Raw genomic sequence first — 23410 nt, forward strand, 5'->3', positions numbered from 1 at the left:
TCCAAATGCATGAACTTTCTGTTTCATTCAACTTAAGATGTCAGCTGTAGTTTGAGTGATGTGACTTAATTTGTAAATGGGGGGCCTCATTTCTCTGCAAGACTGGAATTAAATTATTATTATTTTTTTTTAAATGCACTCAAACACACACAGATTAGATATCCAGAGATGTCAATCTGTCCACACTAGCAGCTGGATTTCGCTGGCTGCGTCTGCGTGTGTGCAGCTTGTTTTTTGTTTGCGCCGACGGCTCAGCCCGACGTTAACTTTTGCTGCATCTCCAGAAGCTCTTGTGGTCATTCTTCTCGATTCTAAAAACTTTTTAGCAGTTTTTCTCAAATGGGAGTTTTCCTTTGTGCAGATTATATAGGATGTTTTTTTGTGTGTGTTTGTAAGCTCAGGTATATTTTCTGAGTGTTGACACAGACACCTGATACCTCAAATTCAGGGCGGGGCCACAAAGGTGGATGTTACCTTTGTTGTCCAACCTCGACAAGTCAAAATTGAAGGGAGTCGCTTGTCTTGGTGAAAGAAAAATCTCTTGAACTCGAGCTTTTAATGTTGCAGGATTAAAAGGTATTAATTGGTTTGATAAACCAGGGGACTTTGCTTTTGTCTTGTGGCTGTAGGTATCTTGTTTTTCAGCAGTGTCACTCTTAAAAGCACATTTCTTCATTAATTTTTTTTCTACAACTCATTCCAGAAAAGAAAAAGTCTGGATAAAATTGTTGACAGTCCTAGTGGCTGGCTGGTAATGTGGATATGATCTCTGTCTGTGTTGAGTCTGCATCTGTGTCTGCAGGTATGCACATGTGTCATGTCTGTTGTCCGTACGTGCGTGTGTGCTTTCCCATCTGTGATCATTTGTATGTGTGCTTCTGTGTGTTTTTTGTGGAGTGAGGTCAGGCAGCAGGGACTACTTTCTCATTTTCTCTGAGGAGTAGGAGGAGTCTTGAACAAAGAAGCCTTATCCTGTCCACTGGAGCCTGCGGGCTGGAAGCTTGCTGCAGCCTGTTTGCCTGCCCGCCACTCTACCCGCCAGTATAAAACTCCTCAGCTGTTTCATTCCTCTTCAAACGTACGAGCCAGAGATATTGTTTGGATTCTGACAAGTGTTTCAGCAGCGAAAGCATTACATTGAACACGGAAGGTAGTGGTTTAGTTGATTTCAGGTAAAGGTTGTTGAAATGAACATTACAGCATAGTCAGACTGATTACTCCCAAGAACTGAAAAAATGTAACATTACACTTCACCTTTTGTTTTGAAAAGCTGAAAAAAAACTTACAGCACTGTGCAGCCTGGTGTGCATTTGTGTTATATCGTTGCATTAGTGTAGAAGGTTTCTCCACATATACTGTACAGTGGCTTTATGTAGGATACAGAAACCGCAGCTGTGTTTTACTGGGAACTCCATCCCTAAGTTTTTCTCATGGAAGTTTCTCCAGAGGCCAAATGGGGAGAAAATAAGAGTGGGGAGAGTCAGTGAGTACGTATGTGTGTCCAAGGCTGGGGAAGTCATTGTTACGCTCTTGTTTTACATGGGACTATTTATGTAACGAGCATGTGAAGAAAGGAGGAAGACTTTTTCTTTCTGCATGTGCGATCACATTGCCTTCTCTGCCTTCTTGTGGTTGTTTCCATATCCAATCTACTCCAGCTTTGATAACAAAACATTTTCCTTTCTGTGCAGTCAATTAACTGGAGAAAAAATTTGCCCGAATTCTGTCAGTGTTTCACAAAGATTCAACACGGCCCCGTCAAGTTTCTTCTTTGGTTTACGTGTCTCTGTGACAATAAGTAATTTGACAGATTGTTACGATCCCAGTCATAGACTATAGAGGAAATCTGTTAAGGTGAATATCCTGTGGGTTTTGATTATTTTGTCCAAAAGGATGCACATGTTGTGGCCATCCTCTGCTGCTCAGACCAGCTTCTAAAGCCAGGACTCAGCAGAGTAAACTGTGTTGAGATGTTTGTTTACTTTATATACATAGCATGGATAAACCCTGTGGCCCTCTCTGTGTGAGTGTGTATATATATATATCTATTTTGTGGTTTTCTGTAGACCTTGCAGAGTTTGGTTCTGGTTGTAACCTGTGGTCTAGCCTTCATCCTCCTCCTCTGTTTTTTTTTTTTTTTTTTTCCTTCTTCTTCTTCTTCTTCTTGGTCTGCTCCTTTCCAGGCCTTGATTCTTTCCAGATGTTTCCTGTGTGCATCTCTCTCTTTTTCTTCTTATTTCTTTTTCAAATTCATTTCTGAAAGAAGTACGATATGAACGTCCGCCCAACCAGATATTTGCAGGGAGGGTTTCTCTGAAGGCTTCAGAGCACAAATGTGAGAAAAGCATATTTATAGCTCCCATGCCTGTGCAGCAATGTGAAATATGGGTAACTGGCACATTTTTAACAGTAATATGTTTATTCATTTTCCATGATCAAAAATGGAAGTACAACAGTGACCCCCGCACCCACCCTTTTAAGTCATTCAGATGATCCCAATCTGAAACTTGAGGTCAACTTGAAGACAGGGTGTCATTTTTACTGGTTACTGAAAAGGCTGTACTTAATGACAGATGTGAGTAGTTTAATATTGTTCAAGAAATATCACCATATCATTTATGTATGGAGGGTTTTGACTCTGGGTTTTAAATGAAGGGATCTTACAGTAAGTCCCCGCCGCAGTGACTACCACTAATGCCAGGCTGCACATAACCCAGACTCTTGTAAAATGGAATCAAACAGATATCTGCTTTTGTTTTATTGTGCCAAGGAGTTCATTCTCACACTCAGTCACAGAGTTTATGGAAGAGGCACAACTTATGGGACAGTCAGTCTTTGCACTGCTTTGTCGGGCCATAAGAGTAAACTGTGTATTCAACCCAGTCTCCATAGCATCTTTTAACCAACTCTTTTTTATTTTTTATTTTTTTTCTCTTCGTGATGCTGTTTTCTGCCACATTTTAATTTTCAAAGGCTGTTTCCTCTTCTCTAGTCCCAGACCTGCTAGCCCTCTCCCTTCTGACTCAAACCCTTGATACCACCCCCGTGCCGATGTGTCATGTGTAGCCCTCACCAGCCGCCCTTTACATCCTCTCCCTCTCTCCCCAGCTGCGACCTTAACGATAATTGATTGGATGAGTAAAGAGAGACAAAGACAAAGAGACGAGGTGGGTTTTGAAAGCCTGATCCCCGACATGAAATGTGGTTTGGTGGGCGATCAGATGAGGGGAAGGCGGGGGTGGTGGTTGATTGGACAGCTACACTATTCTTTGGAGGGATTTCTCGACCCCATTCACTGGCTCCTTTTGACTGCCCCTCTTGTATGAGGATGTGGGCATGCCTGCTCTTTGGCAATGATGAAAGTTTGGAACTTACACAGCCTCACTGAGGACCCAGCTGGTGGTAGGGGATGAGAGATCTCTATCTGCCTCTTAACCTAGGGATTGGTTATGATCTAAGGTAGTATAAAGTTACACAGCCTTTGTTTGCTGCATTGTTTTTTACACATTTATGTTGTAGAAATAAACTTTATTCACTCTGACGTTATTATGACCTGATTTCAAAGTGATCAACTCCATGAATCGGTTATTTTTATTTAATGCCTCTAAGGGTAAACATGTTGAGCTGTGGGCCAGGGTTTATGCAAGTGCTGCCAAGTCTTTCCCTCTGTTAACCCTCAGGAAGTTTGCTGCAGTGAGAAAAATAGGGGAGGTGGGGGGCAAAAAGACAGGGGGTGGGGGGGTCTCTGCTGTTGTAAGCTCTCGGCACAAATGCAGGAAACTACCGACCTCGCTCTTTCATAAACTAAAGGCCCGGACCATTCACATGCAGCTCCCCTTTTCCCACCCTTCCTCTCTTCTGTTTTCTGTGTTATTTGGGGAGGACGCTTCTGTGGACTCCAGATGCATAAGCCAGTAGTCAGGTTGCCTGGTCACATGGATCTACAACTGTTTGTCTGAACTTGTTGTTTTGCATTCAAACAAACTTTAAAGGGTACCTGCTGCTTTCCCCGCTAACGAGTCTTTTGTGTGTTCTCAGTTATGCTTCACTTGTGTTAGGATGTGCCTCCACAAATACCTGGTGAAGCAGTTGTTTTATTCCAACCATTATATAAGTGTAGTCTATTAACATTTGAATTGAACTTTTCCCCAGTCAGGCCCAACGTGTTTTTATATAGTATGTACTATATGTCAGGACATCAGTGTGTATGTGTACGTGTTTTTATTTTTTATCTATGATCAGATGAGTATGTGCAGGTGTTTACGGAGAGATTAGAAAAGAAATGGAGGCAGGTTCAGTGAGTGTTTCACCCTGAAAGTGGGCCTCAGTTTGTCAGAGGGGAGCAAAGCAAAGTCGACACACATGCACAAAGAGAGAAACAAAGAACCCAGACCACATATGACGCATTCACAAAATTAATCACTACTTGTTAAACTGCAAGCAAGTCTGCGCAGCATCAGGCACAAACTGTGTATCAAACTTATCTAAGTCATTATCATCAGAGCTGGAAAAAAGCCCAAATCTGTGTTTAGTTTAACTGTTGGTACTTTAATCCCTCATCATTATCTCTGCTTCTCCTGTGATTAGAATATGATCTCATAGTTTGAATAGAATGGCAGGATTTTTTTTGTGATGGGAACTCTTTCATATTACTATATATATATATATATATATATATATATATATATACATATATATTCAGAAGACGAATGTGAACAATAGCTTAATAGATTGAATCGAATTTTGATTCAGCCTGCCTTTATGCTGTTTCAGACTGACTCTGTTTCAGAGTTTTCATTTGACAGCAGTGAGTACAGCTGGCGGCAGGCTCACTACAGAGATAAAGTTGATTTTCTGTACTGAAGAAACCACTTTAAAGCTTTGAACTTGAGGCCCATTTGTCCCCATGTGTAGAGATAAGTTTGGAATCCATCCATGTTGGATAAATTTAGGAGAGTGTTCCTCTCGCCTTGCCAGCAGTGTGTGTGTGTGTGTGTGTGTGTGTGTGTGTGTGTGTGTGTGTGTGTAAAAGAGAGAGCCAGTGTTTGTACCCAGTGGCCTTATCAAACCTTACAGCAATCTGAGAAGTATGTATGTGTCAGTATTAATAGCATTTCCTGGTCCTCCAGCGAGACAAAGCCCCTTTTTTAAAATTTCCCTTTTTTTCCTGTCCATTTCTCTGTGAAATGATTCCCTCTCTATCTGTCTCTCTGAGCCAATTCTTAGCTCTTGATGTATCAATTTGTCTCTTCGCTGCTCAGCTTTTATTCTTCTTGTCGGTTTTTACTTCTGCACTTGCCGTCATGTTTTCTTTTGTACGCACTCCTCCCACATCATGCTGAGTTTTTATTGACACTGGATGAGGTGACATGTCTTTAGAAAGAGTTTAAAGCACCAGACCTCTTGTAAAAGCTCGTGTTCAATAACTAATGCGATTTTGTGTCTGTCAGATCTCGAGTTGTAGTCTTTGCTTAACTAAATGTGAAAAGAATAAAGTGTAGAAGTTCAAACTTTTCCCCCTTTTTTTTTTTTTTTTTTTTTCCCCTTGTTTTTGCGGTTTCCCAGGAAACCTAATGGAGACTATCGCAACTCCCCCATCGCCAAGGACTGTAGCCGGAGCCCCAGTGAGCGTGTGATGGTGCCCAGTGCTTTGGGAGTCCACAGCAATCACCTGTATAGCCACACCCATCACCTGGCTAGCTTAGCCAGCATGGACCAGCCTCTGGCACTAACCAAAAACAGCATGGTGGAGACGGCACGCAGTAACACAGCGGCTTTGGCCACAATGCCACACACAGTCAGCGCAGTGGAACGCCAGCAGGTAACACACGCATCCCGTTTCTTTGGCTCGAATTCTAATAACACATTTATCTCAGATTTCCTAGGGAAATCTTAACTCTTCCCTCTATGATGTGATTTTTTGCTCGGTTCATGGTTGATTTAAAAATGTTCCATTTGGCATGTTGGTATAAATGTTTTCAAATCCTGGTGGTCACTGAATAGCTCTCCTTCAAACCTCTCTTTACTCTGACATCTTTACATAAATAGTGCCTGATCTCTGATTTTTTTACTCTTCCTTGCCTGTCTGTTTTTATCCGCCGAACAGCGTTTCAACTGAATTTTTGCCATCACGTTTCAGAATCGCCCCTCAGTGATCACTTGTGCTCCAGCTAATAATCGCAACTGCAACCTGTCTCGCTGTCCAGTCTCCCACAACGGCTGCTCCAACCTTACGAACAACTACAGAAGAATCAACAGTGAGTCACACGAGCAGTCCTGCAGCAGAGGACTAGCAGTTCATATTCTCCTCATTCGGACCCAGAGTTTCTGTTTATAGCACAGCGGTTGTTATGAAACCTCGACATTCTGGATTTACAATCTTGTCTGTTATCTCTACTTATAAAAGTCACTTCAGACTTAGCCAAACACATGCCTGTTTTATTAGCCCTCTCTGTATGTGTCATGTTTTCTGTGGGTTGATAAATTTCTATTAGCTTTTTTTTTGACGATCCCAGTGAAATCTCAATGATCTCATTGAGGTTAACAGTGAAATTTAAAATGGTGATTTAATATTAGGGGGTGAAAAAAGTGCCATGAAAAGTGAAGTAGATCTTTCCAGTGATCTTAAATGCACATAACCAGTATTCAAACTGATGTTGGGCTATAAATTACCCACAGACCATCATACAAGTGAGAAAAATGTGGGACATTTCTGCTTTCTTTATCAATTTAGTAACTAAAAATGCTCTTCTCTCTCATTTTAGCCAACACAGCCTGCGATCCTGTGATCGAAGAACATTTCCGTCGCAGCCTCGGGAAGAACTATAAGGAACCCGAGCCCACCGCCACCAACTCTGTGTCCATTACAGGCTCAGTGGACGACCACTTTGCCAAGGCGCTAGGCGAAACCTGGCACCAGATCAAAAACAAGGGGAGTCCCTCATCATCCGGCAGCAGCCCAAACTCCTCTCCTGACAGTCACATGGTCAATCACAACCACTCTCCTTCTGTCGTCTCCTGAAGGGGGAGGACACCCCCCACCCCCACCCCCCGTTTCTCCGCTCAGCCAATCATCCCGGCTCCAACATCCATGTCTCTGCCGCTTTGGTCTGATACCAGCATCCCAGAGGGAATGCCTGCCTGCTGGTCTGCTAAAAACAGCCAAAACCCCGAAGCCTGCTTTCTCACTGTGCACTCCCAGAGGATCTATCAAGCAATAAAGACACGGTCACTTTCCCCCTCAGTCCTCCGGTATGTTAATGCCAGACAATAATCCGTACTGACTGCTGATGAATCGATGTGAAACTCGACTGGAGCATCAACTTGCTCCTTCCAGTCATTCATCCCTGCAAGTTGAGCTTGGAGCTGAGCAAGTGTCTGTAGTTATATGTACATAGACAGAGAGAGGACAGATGGTGTTTTAATTATTAACTTTCTTTGTTTGTTTTGTTTGTTTGTTTCTTTAACAGTAGTTCTGTGTACTGATTCTTCATTATGACATGTGTGGCGTTTGAACGAAAAGATGACTGAGAACAATCACAAACCACCTGAACGTGCCACCAAAGAAACCTCAGACACTGATGTTTATCAATGCCCACCTCCAAAACACAAAACAACAAAAAGCCATCTTATAACACCCCCCCCCCCCCTCCCAACTCTCTCCTGTGTACGTGTCCCGCTTGTTTTGTTATGTATGCGTGTCCTCAGATCGACTCAGTCAGATTTGCACTACTGCCGGAGAAAGTAAAGGGTAGCATGTCAGCTTTATAATCTGGCGTTGAACACACTGAAGGTGATGGAGCTGATTCTGATGCAGTCAGTCATCATCTCTCGTGCCTAGACCTCTGTTTGATCTGCCGTTACCTCCTGTTTAAAGTCTACCTGAGAATAACCCACCCCAGCTGAGGTACCGAGTATTACCCGTGTTATTTATTGAAAGCATTTCCGAAAAATGGAACATGCACGCCGGTGAGTTTGGGCAGTAGACACAGGCTACAAAATTAGATATAATGAAAATGATTAAGTGTTAGGAGGGGGAGTAATATTGTCTAAAGTGTCTGTATAGGTCAGTTTCTGATCTGAGATCTGTCCCCACCATCAGCACTCAGCCAAAAGGTCAGTCTGCTTGGATGGCTCTCTGTATTAAAGGCAGAGGTGTGAATAGATAAACTGTGGGATCAAAGCATCACCATGGATACCAGTTTAGAAATGTATATATAAAACAGGGGTACTAGTGAGGTGAATGAAGGGTAAATTCATGTTTAATCTGTACTGTAACTCGTCAATGTGGTCTAAAACCTCAAAGTGTCTGGCAGTGCAGAAAATTTGCAAAGACAGAAGTTCACTTCACACACTGCACTTAAAATTCATAAAGGGAAACATTTTCTTTAGAATATATGTGTCCTAACTTGTCAAAATACTTTGTTATAGTAAATGCCTCTGCTGCCCAGCCCTCCATTTGAGCGCCACTTTTAAGTTAAACCCAACTTTTTAACATTTTTATTTATGAAGCAGCGAGGATCAAACGAGCAATAGTACTTCACATGAAATTGTTACCTTTGAGCTCCCGAGCAGCTAACTGTGGCGTTAAAGGACATCGCAGCCATAATCAGGACAGATTAGGGTTGAAAACGCGAGAGGATCCACCTGGAGTGAGTTAAAGGTTGGGCGTTGCTGAACAATGTGCTTTGATGCGTTTCACAGGTGTATCTGCTGACAGGGATGAGGGGATGGATGACGCCGCACGTCACTCTTTGTGGTCTTTAAAAAAAAAAAGAAGAAAAAAGTCTGGTTTCTCAACGTGGGGTAGAGAAGATGTTCCATGTCAAAAAAAAAAACGCCGTTTGTTATTCTGACACAATTGGCAAACACCCTGCTATCCTTCCCTCCCTTTCCTACACACTGTGGTTTGAAAGATTTCTACAAGGTTTTTAAGGGTAAATTATGTTTTTACAGATGCATGTTTTTGTTTTGTTTTTAATAGCTGGTATCTATTAGTGTTTTTAGCATTTCAAACTTAACTACTATTAGCCTTTTCATTCAGACGCTAGTTGTTACTTGTTTTGTTGTCAGTAACAGACAGACAATATACACTCACTGCTGGGTCAGTTGTACTCCATATTATTATTGTTGTTGTTGTTGTTATTACAGTTTTGTATTTTTGTTTTCCATTAATATCAGTATGGTAACAAACATCTATAGTGGGACAGCCTCCGGACAGGCTCTGTTTAATCAAGCGTCTCTCAAAGCCATCTGAGCCCGGCGACACGTTGACTCTACAGCAGAGCGATGATCGTCCTGGTGCTGAGTCGGCTTTGGGATGCACGGCTCATTTTAGGCTTTCGTAAGATGTTGATCCATCGGTGGTACAGGATGCTACGACCGTCAGCGTGACTGAGCTGAGACACCAAGTCAACAAATGCGTCAGAGGGGTTTTTCCATCAGAAGCATCCTGGCCCTGAACCAGAGCGGCTTGTTTAGGTCCCACCTTTGTACCAGTGTTTAACCGCAGAGCCCACCAACAGCACTTGGTGGACAGTTGTTAGAGTTTGTGATGATCACTGTCCAACATCTTGTTGACACGCGATGGCGTCTTAAATATTACACTTATTGGGAGGAAATTTCCACAACAAAAAGAACAATTTGGATGACTTAGCAGAGAGATGCTAGCAGGCTAAACCAAACACTTTGCTGATAATGATCTGAATTCATGGCAGAGTCCGTTGACGTTTTTTTCCCTGACTTGGTGTCCAGACTTTTTTTTTTTTTTTTTTTTCAATTTTGTATTTCATTGCTTTTATTTTCTGAAGAACGATGCATTGTTTTTTTTTTTTTCTGCAGTTACACAACACTGCGCCATTGTAAGGACATGAATTTTGCTCAAGGTGGCATACATTCCTCCAGTAGGGAACTTAACACAGGCCTCAAATTCGCCCGGTGTCTGTTATCGATAGACAGAGCCAATAAGTAGCCAGGGCTGCTTGTCCCAGAGTTCCCTCCCAGCTGTAGATTGGCCACACTGTTCTGACAAACAAACAACCACAATTTCGTGCCATAACATTTTCAGGGACATTTACACTCATGTTTGAGAGAACTGGGCTTGTAATAGCTGACAATGTAAAAGTGTGTCATTCTGTATCGGACGTACAGGATCATTTCACGTCACCGAGGTGAGGAGGTTCAGATTTGTTTGCGTTGAGGCAGTTGCGTTCTCTTTTCCCCTAAAACGACCACACATTCCATCATCAGCTCTGAAAACAGGTGTGACAGAACCAGGACCGGTGGGGAAAGTTTCGGAAGGGTCAGATACTCCGGGCTTCGTGAAAAAGTGAGAACTCGGCCATCTTCGTGTGCTCTCAGTGAGCAGCTTTGAGTGGTGTGGATGGCGAGTCTTAGCAGGCAGGTTGGGCTGCCGGGGGGGTGGGGCAGAGCTTCAGGAGCTGTGCTTTTGTAAGCGCGAGTTGTGAGTCGTGAAGCGTCTGTTTAGGGTCTCACAGCAATGCCTACCCCCCCTCCTCACATTTACCCTACCCCGATGGATATCCAGCGTAGTTAGCGTCACGCAGGGAAACGTGAGGGAAAGGTGCTCGGTGTCCAGAGGACTTTGTTTTCTATTATTATTTACGTTCTCATTATCATTTCACTACCACCTTGTAGGTAGGAGGCGCTCTCTATGCTTCGGCACACACTCCCTACACACTGTAGGAAAATCACTTAATAAAGAAACTTTTTTATGATAGGTAACTATAAGACCATCATTACGCTGTGCGTAACGAATGTACAGAGAAAAAAATCGTAGGTATTTTTTGAGGAACAATTAATTTGTTAATGATATGTAGCTATTTAATTGTTGTTTTTGTTTTCCTGTCCTTATATTGTAATCATTGCATTTTCTTTTCTTTTTTTTGTGAAAAAAGTTGATCTTTTTTGTCTGTAGAGTTTGTCTTGTTAGAGTAAAGGTTCAAGTGCAGGAACACAGGAAACGTATGAAACCACAACAAGCCACAGGTGTGTGTCGCTGACAATCGCTACTTCCATCGATCGCCGCCGCTCTCAGATCGTTTGACTCGTGGTCGATCGTGTGACTCCGGAGACATTTAAACTAAATAAATTCTTCTAGGGGCCTCTCGAGCAAATTTGCGCGTTTTGCATTGATGGAACCGTTTCAGTTCAGAGACACTTTTTTTTTTTTTTAATGACAAAATCAACATTCGTCATGTGCTAGGAAGCAGGCACAGTGTCCACTCTGTATGTAAGCAGAAGAAATCTTGTTGTACAGATGAGAATTGAGCAACATGTAAACCCATCAGTCCCTTTTAGGGCATTTGTTGAACTGATCGAAGAAGTAAATGAACTCGGGGATGTTAACCGTAAATCTGCTGCCAGTTTCCATCTGTAGTCACACTAAATATTGAGCAGATAAATCAAAGAGGGGTTGGTCTTCACTGCACCACATTTTCCAGTTCCTTTTTTGAAGTGGAAGTAGCATGTACTTAGTGGTAGTAGTACTATGAACTGTAAGGAAGTTTCTATCGAGAAACAACAATTTGTGGCTCTGTGTCTCCTACTAAAAAGGTTTTGGCAGGCCACCTTTTTTGTACGTAAAGTAGCCTTGATGAACAATAAAGTGCTTTTAAACCACTGTTTGACTCTGTGTGTGTGTGTTGGGCCTTCTGTTTCAAAGTGGTTGTGTGAAAGTTTGAAGTGCTTCTACGTGAAGTTTTGAAGAGTTGCTGTTAAATACAGCGAGAGTGTGGAAGGGTGTGGAGTGCACACAAACTACACATTCAAACTTACCAAAAGATCTTTGATGTTAACAAATGACAAAGAGATACTTTATTCCAGTTTTTGGTTAAGTTCTTACAGAGAAAAAGTGGCAGAACAAAAACAGAAGTCGTGGAGTAATTTAAAATCCAGAGGGAAAAAAAAAAAAAAAAAGATTGATTTGTGGGTTTTTGCATGACCTGCATCTTATTGTTACTATGGCTTTGCTTTGAAACTCAGTCTGAAGAGAATCTTATCCTCTTTGTTTCTGCTGCGTTTGATTCTCTTTCGTAAATACCTCAGTCATTGAGGAAATTTGAAAGCCATTGCACAGAAAACATCAGAGACACGGGACACTACAAAGTAAGGAAAAAAAAAAAAAACAGAAGAAAAACCACACCAACAGCTACATGCATCAACACGAACCACCCAGACCTACAGTTACTCCGCTGGCTCTCCTTCATTAGGTTCCAGGTTGTCTGCAGTAACTGTATCATTAAACTCTACAGTAACATCTGTGCTAAAGCTGCTTTTAGTATCAGATGCAGTGTATATATCACAGTCTCTAGTAAACAGAAAGGAAGATGGATGGATTCGCTGAGTGGTCAGCTGTGTTTTTGTACTTTAATAGTTTACCTGCAGCTCTTTCCAAACTGAATGAGCAAGCAGATGTCAGGGTCTTGCCAAACAATTCTGCAGTAAACCCATTACATGTGCTGATGAGGCATTAAAACTGCGATCGTTTAGTTACACACAAAAAGCTCTCTTCACCAAACGCTGATGGATCTGCTGTAAATAAGAGTGACTGATTACTCATGAACAGCTGATAAGGATAAAAGTAATTCCTCCTCAAATACAAGAGCTGCATAAACATAATATCACCTGTTAAGAAGCTCTGCTCCTGATGTCACTGTTGTCGTTTCTTACTGCTCAGGCCCGATGGCCCATCCATAAATGTGTTTAATATAGAGTTTATCGTTTGTAAATGTGAAATTCATATAAGAAGGAAAAATGTAGAGTACAGAGTGGAGTCCTTTACGTTGGGCTGCTCCTGGTCTTCATATGCTCTCGTCATCGCTCATATCCCAAATCTGATGAGGAAAAAGACACACAACAAGTTGTTCCTGTTAAACAAGGAGCTGGATGGGATTCAATAAATGTACATTTGACCTGGCTCACATCATCTGCCGTCAGTTAAAAAAAAAAATAAAAATCAGGGGCATTTTACCAAACTCCAAGTATATTCTTAACAGACAAACATTTGTCCAAAGACTGTAGCTGACAGTGAGGGCTTTAAGGCCAAAACAAAACAAGCAGATCTCAGACTCGTTGCTGAGCATCTGCTGCTTTTGTTTTGTAATGTATCATACACAGACTTCCTCTGTCAGAATCAAGGTCAGTATGAGAGATTACTCTGATTGGCTGCTCAGTGAAGCGAGTGAGCATTTACGCATCTCCTCCAGGATTCACGTGGATGTGATGCATCAACGTTCGATGGGCCATCCCAGTGCCAATCGGTCACAAAACTGGACGCATGACTATCCTGGCGATTTGATGGCGACCTCACTGCTGCATGAAAAAGTTGAACTATAGGCAGGCAAAGCGAAGCGATGGACCCGGAGTTCAGAAAGTGCCACCCCATTCAAAGTAAATGGGAAGCAGCACCGTTGATGTCTGAAACCGGCACTTGTGAATCATATCTGTTAACATAATTAACTGAGATGCGATGCATGAAGCTTGAATATTAAATTAACGACAAAGCTAACTCAAGTAGAACCGTGATGGATAACAGAAACTAAAATATATTAACTGACTTTTTAATAGAATTGGATTGTTTTTCACTCTATCCTCCATTTTCCCAAACTGAGTGCAACATACAAAGATGACCGCCACTGGAGAATTATCCCACATGTGTGCAGGCGTAGACTGTACGACCTTGCCAGCTGTTGGATGTCACGTTCTCTGTCAAGACACAACCACAGCAGAGAGCTGCTCTGGTGTTCCAGGGCCTCCAGTTTTATGATGCAGACAACTGAGCCAAAATTGATCTTATCATTGTGCAATTCTTTTTTTTTTTTTATTGCAGAGAAACTATTCTTCAGCTTTTCAGTGATAAAAAGGGAAAAGCCTAAACAACCTTTGCAATGCAATCAGCCGATATCCCGTTTTGATGATAAAAACTCTGGATATTTAAACATAAACTCTGTTAATCTATGTTTTCTTTGCACACAGTGGCGCTGAACACATTCTGAAACTGATACTTTTTGTACTGAATTGACCCGAAAACAGAAACGTAAGCCCAAGGGAGTTTAAATCAAATCATGCTACTTCTAAATATTCACACCCCTATGACACAATCAGGCTTAATACTTTGGGAAATTTCATAAGGATGCCGAAAAGCTTCAAATGCGTTGAGATGATATATGAAATGTCCTTTAAAGTTTTACTGGTTAATGATAGACAAACCAAAGCTCTGACGAATAAAGCAGAGAAACTGCTGCTGGTCCTCAGAAAAAAAGCAAAAAAGCAAACCCATGTGATCACATGAATTAAACTAGATCTTAGGCAGAGTTTGAACTTATAAGACTGTCATATGATCACGTAGGCAGATCCTCTAAGGTAACTGAAAAATTTCCCTTAGGACCGCTCAAGATTACATTTTAAACCACCAAGCAGACGCTCTGTCTGTTTGGGACACAGAAGACTTTGAATAGACTGAGATCCACAGAGGAACTGATTGGATTTCTCTGTTTACTGCCCTCTTTATCCAAATAATCGATAAATAAACTACAACTTAACCTACATCTTCTGCAGTCTTCTGGGTTGTGTGCACTTTTGACCACGCACAGAATGTACCAGCTGCATAAATACATACGCTGCATTGAAATAATGATGCAGAACAAACCCAGGGAATAAAAAATCTAAACTGGATTATTACAGAGCAGTAAGGGCTGCGGTCAAAAGGTCGGACACACCTACTCATTCACGATGAAAGGGCAGCCGTGTCCAAACTTTGACTGGAGCCGTGGGTCCAAGTGTTTGAACCACAAGACTGAACTGAGTTCATTTGCCTCTAACAATAGTCAGAAATGTTGTGCCTTTACTTCGGAGACAGAAACGGGATCTGAGGAAGTGATGAGTAACAACATGCACTTGAGAGAATATACAGCTCAATGTGCACCAGATGTCAGAGAGCTTTGAAAACAATTACTCACAATCACTACTAAGAGGTTTCTTACTAGGATGTGACACACATACGCACACTTTAACACACGCGCACACACACACACACACACACACACACCAACCTCCTTTGCAATAGTGTGTCAGTAAACAACAGTGGCCGTCTCATGGCAGAAAATTCTTCACATTCTCCCTCTCTAAGACGTAATTCACATACCTCGAACACTTTCTGGAATGTAACAAACACACAGGGCTCTGAACGCACGCACACACACACACACACACACACACACACACACACACACACACACACACACACACACACACACACAAATACATTCCTCTGCTCCACAGCTTAATGAGCTGAAAGGCAACATTCAGTGAAGCCAATAAAACCTGACATATTCTAAACGTTTTAGGAAAAGCCTCTTGATAATAAATATCGGGCCGTTTAAGTGGGGCACGTGCAGCCATAAGAGCATGCTGTGAGATGAATTCATTTTATTGCAAATGTACAATGAGGGGAACAGAGTCTGTATGACTTTCTCTATGGGAGATCATTGTGCATGTTAGTAAGCCGAAATCACTGCACAGACGTGGTCTTTAAGTCACTTGAATGGTGATTTTGTCTCATGATGCTGCATTTAATTAGAGTGGACCAACAGTCTGGAAATGCTTTAAGTGACAGCGAGCGCCTAGACCCATTTGAGTCCATTTCAACATATACATGCATGAATGATTCAAAGCCCAGTCGCAGTATCGCAGTTAAAAGTCCGGCTTTTATCTTACGAACAAAGTCACTCGTTTTTTTCTAGTGTCATGTAAACATTGTCAGTGGCAACATTACCACTGACTTTGCATTTTGGTATGATGTTGTGCCTTCGTGTCACTTTTTGGAAGAAGGTCAGGAGTGCAAAGAAAACGTTCGACTATCTTGTTAAAGGCCGAGCTTCCAGGAGAGTGAAGAGAAAAAGCTCAATATTTTACAAGCAGCGATTGGCTCTCACTTACTTTTCCTGAAGATTAGGCAGGTTTCGTGTGAAATCACCAATCTAACAAATCAGTTTAATGCAAATCTCCCTGTATATCAGTCAGACTGAAAGCGGATTATTTTTGAACGGTCCACTGAAGATACGGTCCGTCACAGAAACGGCTACAAAAAGCATCACTTAGAGCATCACAGATTCACTTTGAATGGGAATTAAAAAAGGTGCTCAAAAAGAGCGGTGTTTGTGTTCAGCAACATCATAACCTCTGAATATGAACAATTTCAATTCTTAACGAATGAACATGATCATTCAGAATGTAGAAGTTTGATCGTTTCACAGAGTGATGGTCAGCAGCTATTTATTACAGTACAGAAGCTGCCACTAAGACTCCCTGAAATGCATCTCGAAAAGGTTGTTTCTTTAGTCTCTGCAGTCAGCTTGATCATTTCTTGGTCAGTATATCCATCTATCGCGAGCCTTTGTGCGACATCCTCACAGTAGGTTTCTGTGAGGGTTTTTATCAGAACGGAACTGGCCGTTAGTCGAGGTGGGATTTTCAATTAAATAAATGTGACCGGGTAGAATCACCCTTTGCAGTAACTTTGCAGCGTGGAAAGTGGTTCTTCCAGGAAAAGATAATGAAGTAGGTGTTGGTGTCTTATACGTCTCTAATACAGCAGTATTTCCCATAAAGCTGATCTCATTTACATTTTTTTTCCCATTTATGTTCTCAGCGTGTGAATCAACTAAAAGAATGAAGACTGAATATCGGCCCATTAAGACTACAAGTTGCCTGCAGAGGCTTCCGCTCCATGAGAAGAGCCTGAACTTGTTTTATTTCTTTTAAGTCATCTCACAAAACCATCATAACCTTTTCAAAAGGCCTATGTTGTGATTTTGGATATATTTAGATGTATGATTATCACTCTGTGAGAAAATAAAAGTGTCAGAAAGTCTGCTGCTGAGCATCCTCGTCCCTGTTGACATCGCAGCTGCGAGCCGGAGCCTCTCTGCTACTTCCTACTCACCTGACTACACACTCTGCAGACAACTCAGTCCTGTCAACGCTGGGCAACATTGGCAACTCCCTCATCTATAAGTTGGTAACTAAAGTTACTATATTTGTAGCAATTCATTTAAAACAAAAAAGTTACCGATGGGATCAACATATGCAAGCTTGGAGTTAAATCAGCCAACAACACATGACCCCTGCTTAGCCTATCCTGGCACCCGCACTGCAGCAATAAGATTCTGGGAAGTTACTGAGCCTGACTGGTATCGACAACAAATATCTACAGAAATAAACTCCCCTGAAATCATTTTTTTATTTGAGTGTGGAGGAAAGCCAACGATATACAATGCATTTCATGAGATTCAGAGGCGTTGGCAGGTGTTTGGACAGACCTGAGGTACCACGGGGATTTCACAGTTTTCCCCAAGTGAAGCTTAGCTTACCGCTTCTCGTTTCCAGCTCCTACTTCACATGCAGCCACGAGATTAGTACTGATTTTCACCCAGACGCATTTAAGATTATTACAGTTTAGTACAAACTCCCCAAAATAGTGCTCATGTCTTTTTCCTGAAGCTCTTTGAATCTAATGAAGAATAAAATCTTCATATCTAATCTATCATTTCTAAACCCGATAAAATAAACCCGTTTTAAAATGTGCGATTAATCTGGTAACTGAGAGCAAGAGTGCACTGGGTTTTAATACATTTTCGTATCCGTCTATCTGAACTTGACTCAAAAAAGGACCCTGCTTTGACTTTACTTGACCTGAATCAAAAGGAAGGCCGCGGTATGGGTGCTCGCGTGGACAAAAGTCATTAGTGCCAGCAGCCAATAAAAAAACCGGTGTCTCGCCTGTCCTGCTGCACATAAACCTGTCCCACAGTCTGCTGTGTACAGGCTGTATCTTGAGTGTTTTTTCAGTGTGAGGTCGCAGGGCAGTGTGGAGAATCAGGGACAAATTCATATCAAAGCTGGAGGCTCTGCATTTCTGCTCCACTGCTGCTGGGGAGCAGCCATCAAAAGGACAGCAAGCAAAGAGCTCTTTGAAAGCCGGCGACACTGGAGCCCCTCTCTGGACGGCTGCCATGCCGCACTGATGGCGAGTGTGTGTGTCTGCGTGAGTCTTTTGTGCAAAATGGAAAAGGGGTGGAGGTGGGAAGGAAAGGGGGGGTTTGAAAGGGGAGGGGGGCTATTATGTAACATGAATAGCTTGAGCAAACTGAAGCCAACAACTTTACTACACTCTTTCAAGCAGTGCTGAATAGTTGGGATGTTTCTCAACCTTTTACCTCCATTGGTGCAATGCCTAAGCAGATTTCTGGAAAGCCAAAAACAGCCCCGTCCAATTAGAGAGATTATTTCATTCAGAGTAAACAAGTAATTTAGAGCTGAATGAAAAGCTGTGAAACAACAAGTGATATAAAAACACAGCTTTTCCCTTCGTCTTATTTAGCAATGAGCCATATGATTGTTTATGTTTACATTTGAAACTTAACTTTCTCTAAACTCCACCCTCAAACAGCTTGGGATGTAAGTTCTGTCAAGGGTTGAGCACGTGCATCTGCTTTACCATAAGCTGCAAAGGCCCAAAGTTTCTCTAAGAAAATGTGAACATATCACAAGGCTGAGGCGTCAATCTAATTTTTGTCTCATTAACCAGCCGTAGGTAAGAGCAATGTTGCCTCTTTATTTCTTCTACACGATTTATGAATTGGTGAGCATGCGGCTTCTTGCCTGGCATGAGCAGCTTTAGCCTCAGTTTTTGCATAGTGTAATGTAAAGGTTTTATGACATGCACACATGGGCTTTAAAAACAAAACATAAAAAACAGCTGGTATGGGAGATCTATAACAAGTTTTACAATGTGAAATATGGATCAACACCTGATTTTAATGCTTAAGAGATTAAACATATATGTACCCACTGCCACAGCGGTCCAGAGCCTTAGAATGCAGAAGTAACTAAAACGTTCAATGTGACCGAACGTTTTCTGAAAAGTTTTTATCTTTGTTCCCCCCTAATGTAATCAACTATTACGAAAACAGGAGGGGGCGGGACGGGACACCATAAATGATCTGAAAGAGTTTTTGTGAAATCAAGTTTCCATCAACCCATGGTATGCAATACTTCTACTTGGGGGGGAAAAAAAAAAGCAGATGAAAATATGACAAATAAAAGTATCTGATTGACACGTGCGTATCTATCCTCATTGCTTGAACTCAACACACACACACACACACACACACGCACACACACACACACACACACACACACACACACACTACGCCAGCACCTCAAAGGGCCTGGCAGAAACACAATCGACAACCCATCTTTGAGTGGTTGCTGGTTTAAAAGCAACGGCTGGATGTTCCATGATGTCCAGCCGTAAGCTGCATGCAATCATTGCGTGAACGTGTTTATTATCAGCTGGGCTCCAGTTGATATGACAAGTATAATCCAGGCTAGTTGTTGAAACAAGGCTGGGATCTGATCAGATAGTGGAGGTTTTAGCTGGAGCCCGAGGCTGGTGGAATCTCAGCCAACCCTCTGCTGCTGCTGATTACGGCCCCCCCCCCCCCCGACAAACACAACACAAGCCTCAGCATGAAGGCTTTTAGCACCATTTACCACTCTGTAGGCTTCTGGAAAACTAATGCCAGAGCTCAACTTATTTGCTTTTTGGAATCAAGAGGCAACTTTTACAATCGCTGTGATTTAACTGCGACTCCCACTTTCAGGCAGATGACTCAGTATTGTTGCTCCTTCGGCAAGCCGTTTAAAAATAATTAGCCTTCTTACAGAGGACTACATCCTAAGTGTGGGTGGCCCCAGTGGGAATCCTGCCTCTGAAGACATTCAGCTAGGCAGCACTACACAGCCAATGATGGGCTTTGCTGTTAAACACACATCTGCTTTACATATTAGGACTGACACCAAAGCACAAAGCGTAAAGTCGAGCTTTCATCATGGAGACTGGCTCCATCTGATATGCAATTAGAGGACCACACAGAGTGATGTGGCTTAGGGTTGCTGGATGCAACAGCGACTTCTGGTTGAGGAAGAGAAGTTAGGAAATCCAGTCAATCCAAATCTCTGTTTTGCCGTGGGGATTGTGGGTAGTTTGTGTGAGTTTTGGCAAAACTAAGGAAAGCAGCAGATATCTATCATTACTCACAGAGTCGCGTCTCACAGAGAGGTGATGCAGCTCAGCGACCTCATCGACAGACACGGACATGTATTCTGTCAGACAGGGGCGCTCACAACGTAGGTGTGCGTTTGCAAGGAGCCACGATGGTTGGGTGAAATTTGACAGCAACTTATCAGCTGAAAGGTACGATAGTATCGTGAAGATGTCGGGACTGGGCAAAGTCTGTGGCGTCCTTGCTTTCGTTGTCGCAGACTGAACTACTCTCTTCCATCTGTGTCGCTTGTTTTCGTTTGTTCGTTTGTTTTGGATCTCGCTTCTGTTGATTGGATCGCCGGGGATGGGGCTCTCTGTTTGTAAGATGGCTCTCTTTCCATTTCTTTATTGTTCTAAAGACGATTCAACAAAGAAGGAAATACCTACAACAATATAACAAAAAGTCTTCTCATGGATGGGTGTTCAAACCCAGCCAATGTGCATCTTACGGCTAAACTCTGGATTTCGGCTGCCCCGTGGTTTTGTTATGTCCTTTACGTCTTATGTCTTCTTCTCACACCAAACAACGTTTCAGATGCAGAGTGTTTTTTTCTGCCTGACATTCAGCATTCGGCAATATCTTATAATTCTGGGGTATCTAATGACTGGGTCCTACATATGCTTATTGCTGAAACTTTTGCAAATATTTTCCTTGTCCCCTTGGTGTTGTCCTTTATAAAAAAAAGAGTAACTCTGGATTCATTTAACGTTCCTTTAACCCACTGATTTAAGACCTGGCACCACCCATTGTATGGTGGTAGTGATGTTACATAAGATGGGGAGTTTCTAGTCGTTCTGGGCCTTATTTCCTGTTTGAGTCATCGTCTCTTTGGAGCTTATAGTGGCTTCTGCCAAAATTAGACCAATCCTGTATTTTTAAAGAGTACGGCCACTGCCATGACACTTCGAGGACGCTTCTGAAATTGGCCTTGAAATCCCGAGCCTGGTTTAAAATGGATGGGTCGCAGCTGTCATACAACACAAACGTGTCCAATGGAATTCAGGGTTTAGCATCTGGGGACAACGGCCGATATCTTCAGGCTTCTGGTGTAAAGAGCAGGATATCCAGATAAACTTCCTGCTCTGTATGCCTGTCTTTGTTTTGATTGCAGATAAGTTCTAAAGATCTAATAAAAATGTTAATCTTTGTCAAATAATAGACACTTTTTGGAGACTCTAACTTTGTGGAGAAAGCTACAGCAAGTCAGTCTTTCACAATATGCAGGTTGATAGTTTTTTTCCTTTGACTTTTTAGGTGATTTTGTCGTTTAACTAATAGGATCCGTGGCTTGGAAAATGTTTGCCATTCTCTTATCAATGTCACCACTGATGAGTAAATTCTACTACTTATTTATACACAGTGAACAACAAAAGCCAGATCTCAAGTTGGGACATTTCATTTGTATTTGCTCTCATGCTGCTGGTACAACTGCGTCCATTGTCATTCATCAATTCATCCACTCAACAATCGGTCCGAAACAAACTTAAAAGATATTTTTTTGTATATTATTTGGTGTCTCAGGTCTTAAGTCTGGTCTAATGTCTAACAGTGTGGAAACTTTGCTGCTGTGACTTGTAACAGGGATGTTGGACATGGCACGCTCATCAGTGCATGAGGCTCTGGTGATGTGATGTCAGGCTGTGTGCGTGTATCTCTCACACTTTGTTCAGACTCGTTCAGAGACTTGATTCGTTTTGAAAAAAATCTGTAGCAAAACACTTGCATACACCTGCGATATGTTCAGAGAATATAAACCCAGCAGAGCTCTTAGATCCAAGGACTCAGGTCAGCCGGTCCAGTCCAGAGTCCAGACTAAACATGGAGAAGCAGCATTTAGCTGTTATGCTGCAAACAAGTGGAACAAACTGCCAGTGGAGATTAAACTTTCACCAAATGGAGACATTTTTAAATCCAGGTTAAAAACATTTATTTTCTTATGTGTCTATGCATGAAATCTGCACGATATCTTTTAACTTATCCAGACTGTTGCTTGTTTTTAATAATTTCAATTTCTTTTTAATTATTTTATTTATTTCTCTTTGTTTTTTTTACGCATTTTTAATGCTTCTTCCACTCCCTGCTGCAAAGCTTTTATTTTATGTGAAGCACTTTGAATTGTTTTGTACATGAAATGTGTTATACAAATAAAATTGACTTGACTTTCTGTAGATGGAGATCTACTAGAACACAGCAGGGGGCCAAAATTGGCCGTGTGCATCTGCCACCGATTACAATGGCCCTGCAAGTGAGTGACTTCACTGCTTATTCAAAAGGGGGACTGAGGTGTAATACTGCCGTCTCATTTGCAGTAATGAGGTGCATGCCTCACAGAGGATTTATTCTCCATTGGCATGACGAGGGCAGGCTAAAATTGTCTGAATCCTGACATTGTTCATTCCTAAAGTCACAAACTGGAGCTTTGGTAGAGTGTTAGCTGGGATATTTTCCTAGACAATTGTGGAAGTAATGATGATGTCTGAATAATGTAGCAAGCTTATCCAACAAGCTCACACCAAGGCTTTACTATCTCTTCCTTGAAAATTGCACAGCCATTGTCTTCATAGAAACCCAAACTCTTTGAATTCTCTCCCTTTGAAATCCACCAGTCATGAGGGGCTTCAATAAAGAGCAGTTCAAACAGCACATAAGGGCATATGGCGTGGAGCTTCTGGTTCCCTCTAACAAATGATTTTATATCTGTTTCCCAGGGTTGGATTTCATGATTTATGTCAATAAGAGGATGTGTGTGTGGGAGTGGGGCTTCTCCTTTCATCCCTCTGATAAAGCCCCCCCCAGGGGCAAGTTTGACACCCAGGAAGAGAAGGGAAGACCAGCAAAGCGTCGTCTACAATCACAGAGATATAAACACTTTTGAGAGTCAATAAAGAAGTTATTATAAAAGCGTGGGATTTTTTTTCACCTCACAGGATTTCAGTGGTTGCAAAACCATTTCAGATTACAAGCAGCTTTCTTTCTTTCTTTCTCGTCTAACAAGCTTTAATTGCTGGCTGCCCTGACGAACCACAATCCACTCATCATGGAAACGCTGAGAAACCAAGAAACACACTTTAAATGATCTAAACATCATAGCAGTATAAGGCGTGTGCGCTCATATGTGCACACACTGACCTTATAAAACGACCTTAAAAAAGATGTATCGTTGTCCCTTTCACACAATCAAAGCCTGCACATAAACCTCATACACTCAAAAAAACAAATGAGCTGCAGGTTGAGGCCGCTGGCTGTAAATAAATAATGCAGCTTTGGGTGTAGCCTCTCTG

The 23410-nt window shown here is 42.0% G+C and overlaps 2 protein-coding genes across 4 annotated transcripts in view; one reads left to right on the forward strand and one right to left on the reverse strand.

The window, feature by feature from the left end:
• The window catches only part of vgll4b (vestigial-like family member 4b), a 43349-nt gene extending 31708 nt beyond the window's left edge, over window positions 1-11641 (forward strand). For both annotated transcript variants that reach the window (XM_075461376.1, XM_075461375.1), the window contains 3 exons: window positions 5566-5821; window positions 6140-6257; window positions 6765-11641. In XM_075461376.1, the coding sequence (XP_075317491.1) occupies window positions 5566-5821; window positions 6140-6257; window positions 6765-7021 (631 nt within the window). In that variant the 3' untranslated portion in view covers window positions 7022-11641. The remainder of the gene's footprint in view (window positions 1-5565; window positions 5822-6139; window positions 6258-6764) is intronic.
• A 164-nt stretch (window positions 11642-11805) lies between these two features.
• atg7 (ATG7 autophagy related 7 homolog (S. cerevisiae)) overlaps window positions 11806-23410 on the reverse strand; it is an 83293-nt gene continuing 71688 nt past the window's right edge. For both annotated transcript variants that reach the window (XM_075461373.1, XM_075461374.1), the window contains exon 19: window positions 11806-12854. In XM_075461373.1, coding sequence (XP_075317488.1) covers window positions 12822-12854 — 33 coding nt within the window. In that variant the 3' untranslated portion in view covers window positions 11806-12821. The remainder of the gene's footprint in view (window positions 12855-23410) is intronic.

This window comes from Odontesthes bonariensis, chromosome 3, assembly GCF_027942865.1.
Source record: "Odontesthes bonariensis isolate fOdoBon6 chromosome 3, fOdoBon6.hap1, whole genome shotgun sequence".
In the NCBI taxonomy this organism is placed as follows: Eukaryota; Metazoa; Chordata; class Actinopteri; order Atheriniformes; family Atherinopsidae; genus Odontesthes; species Odontesthes bonariensis.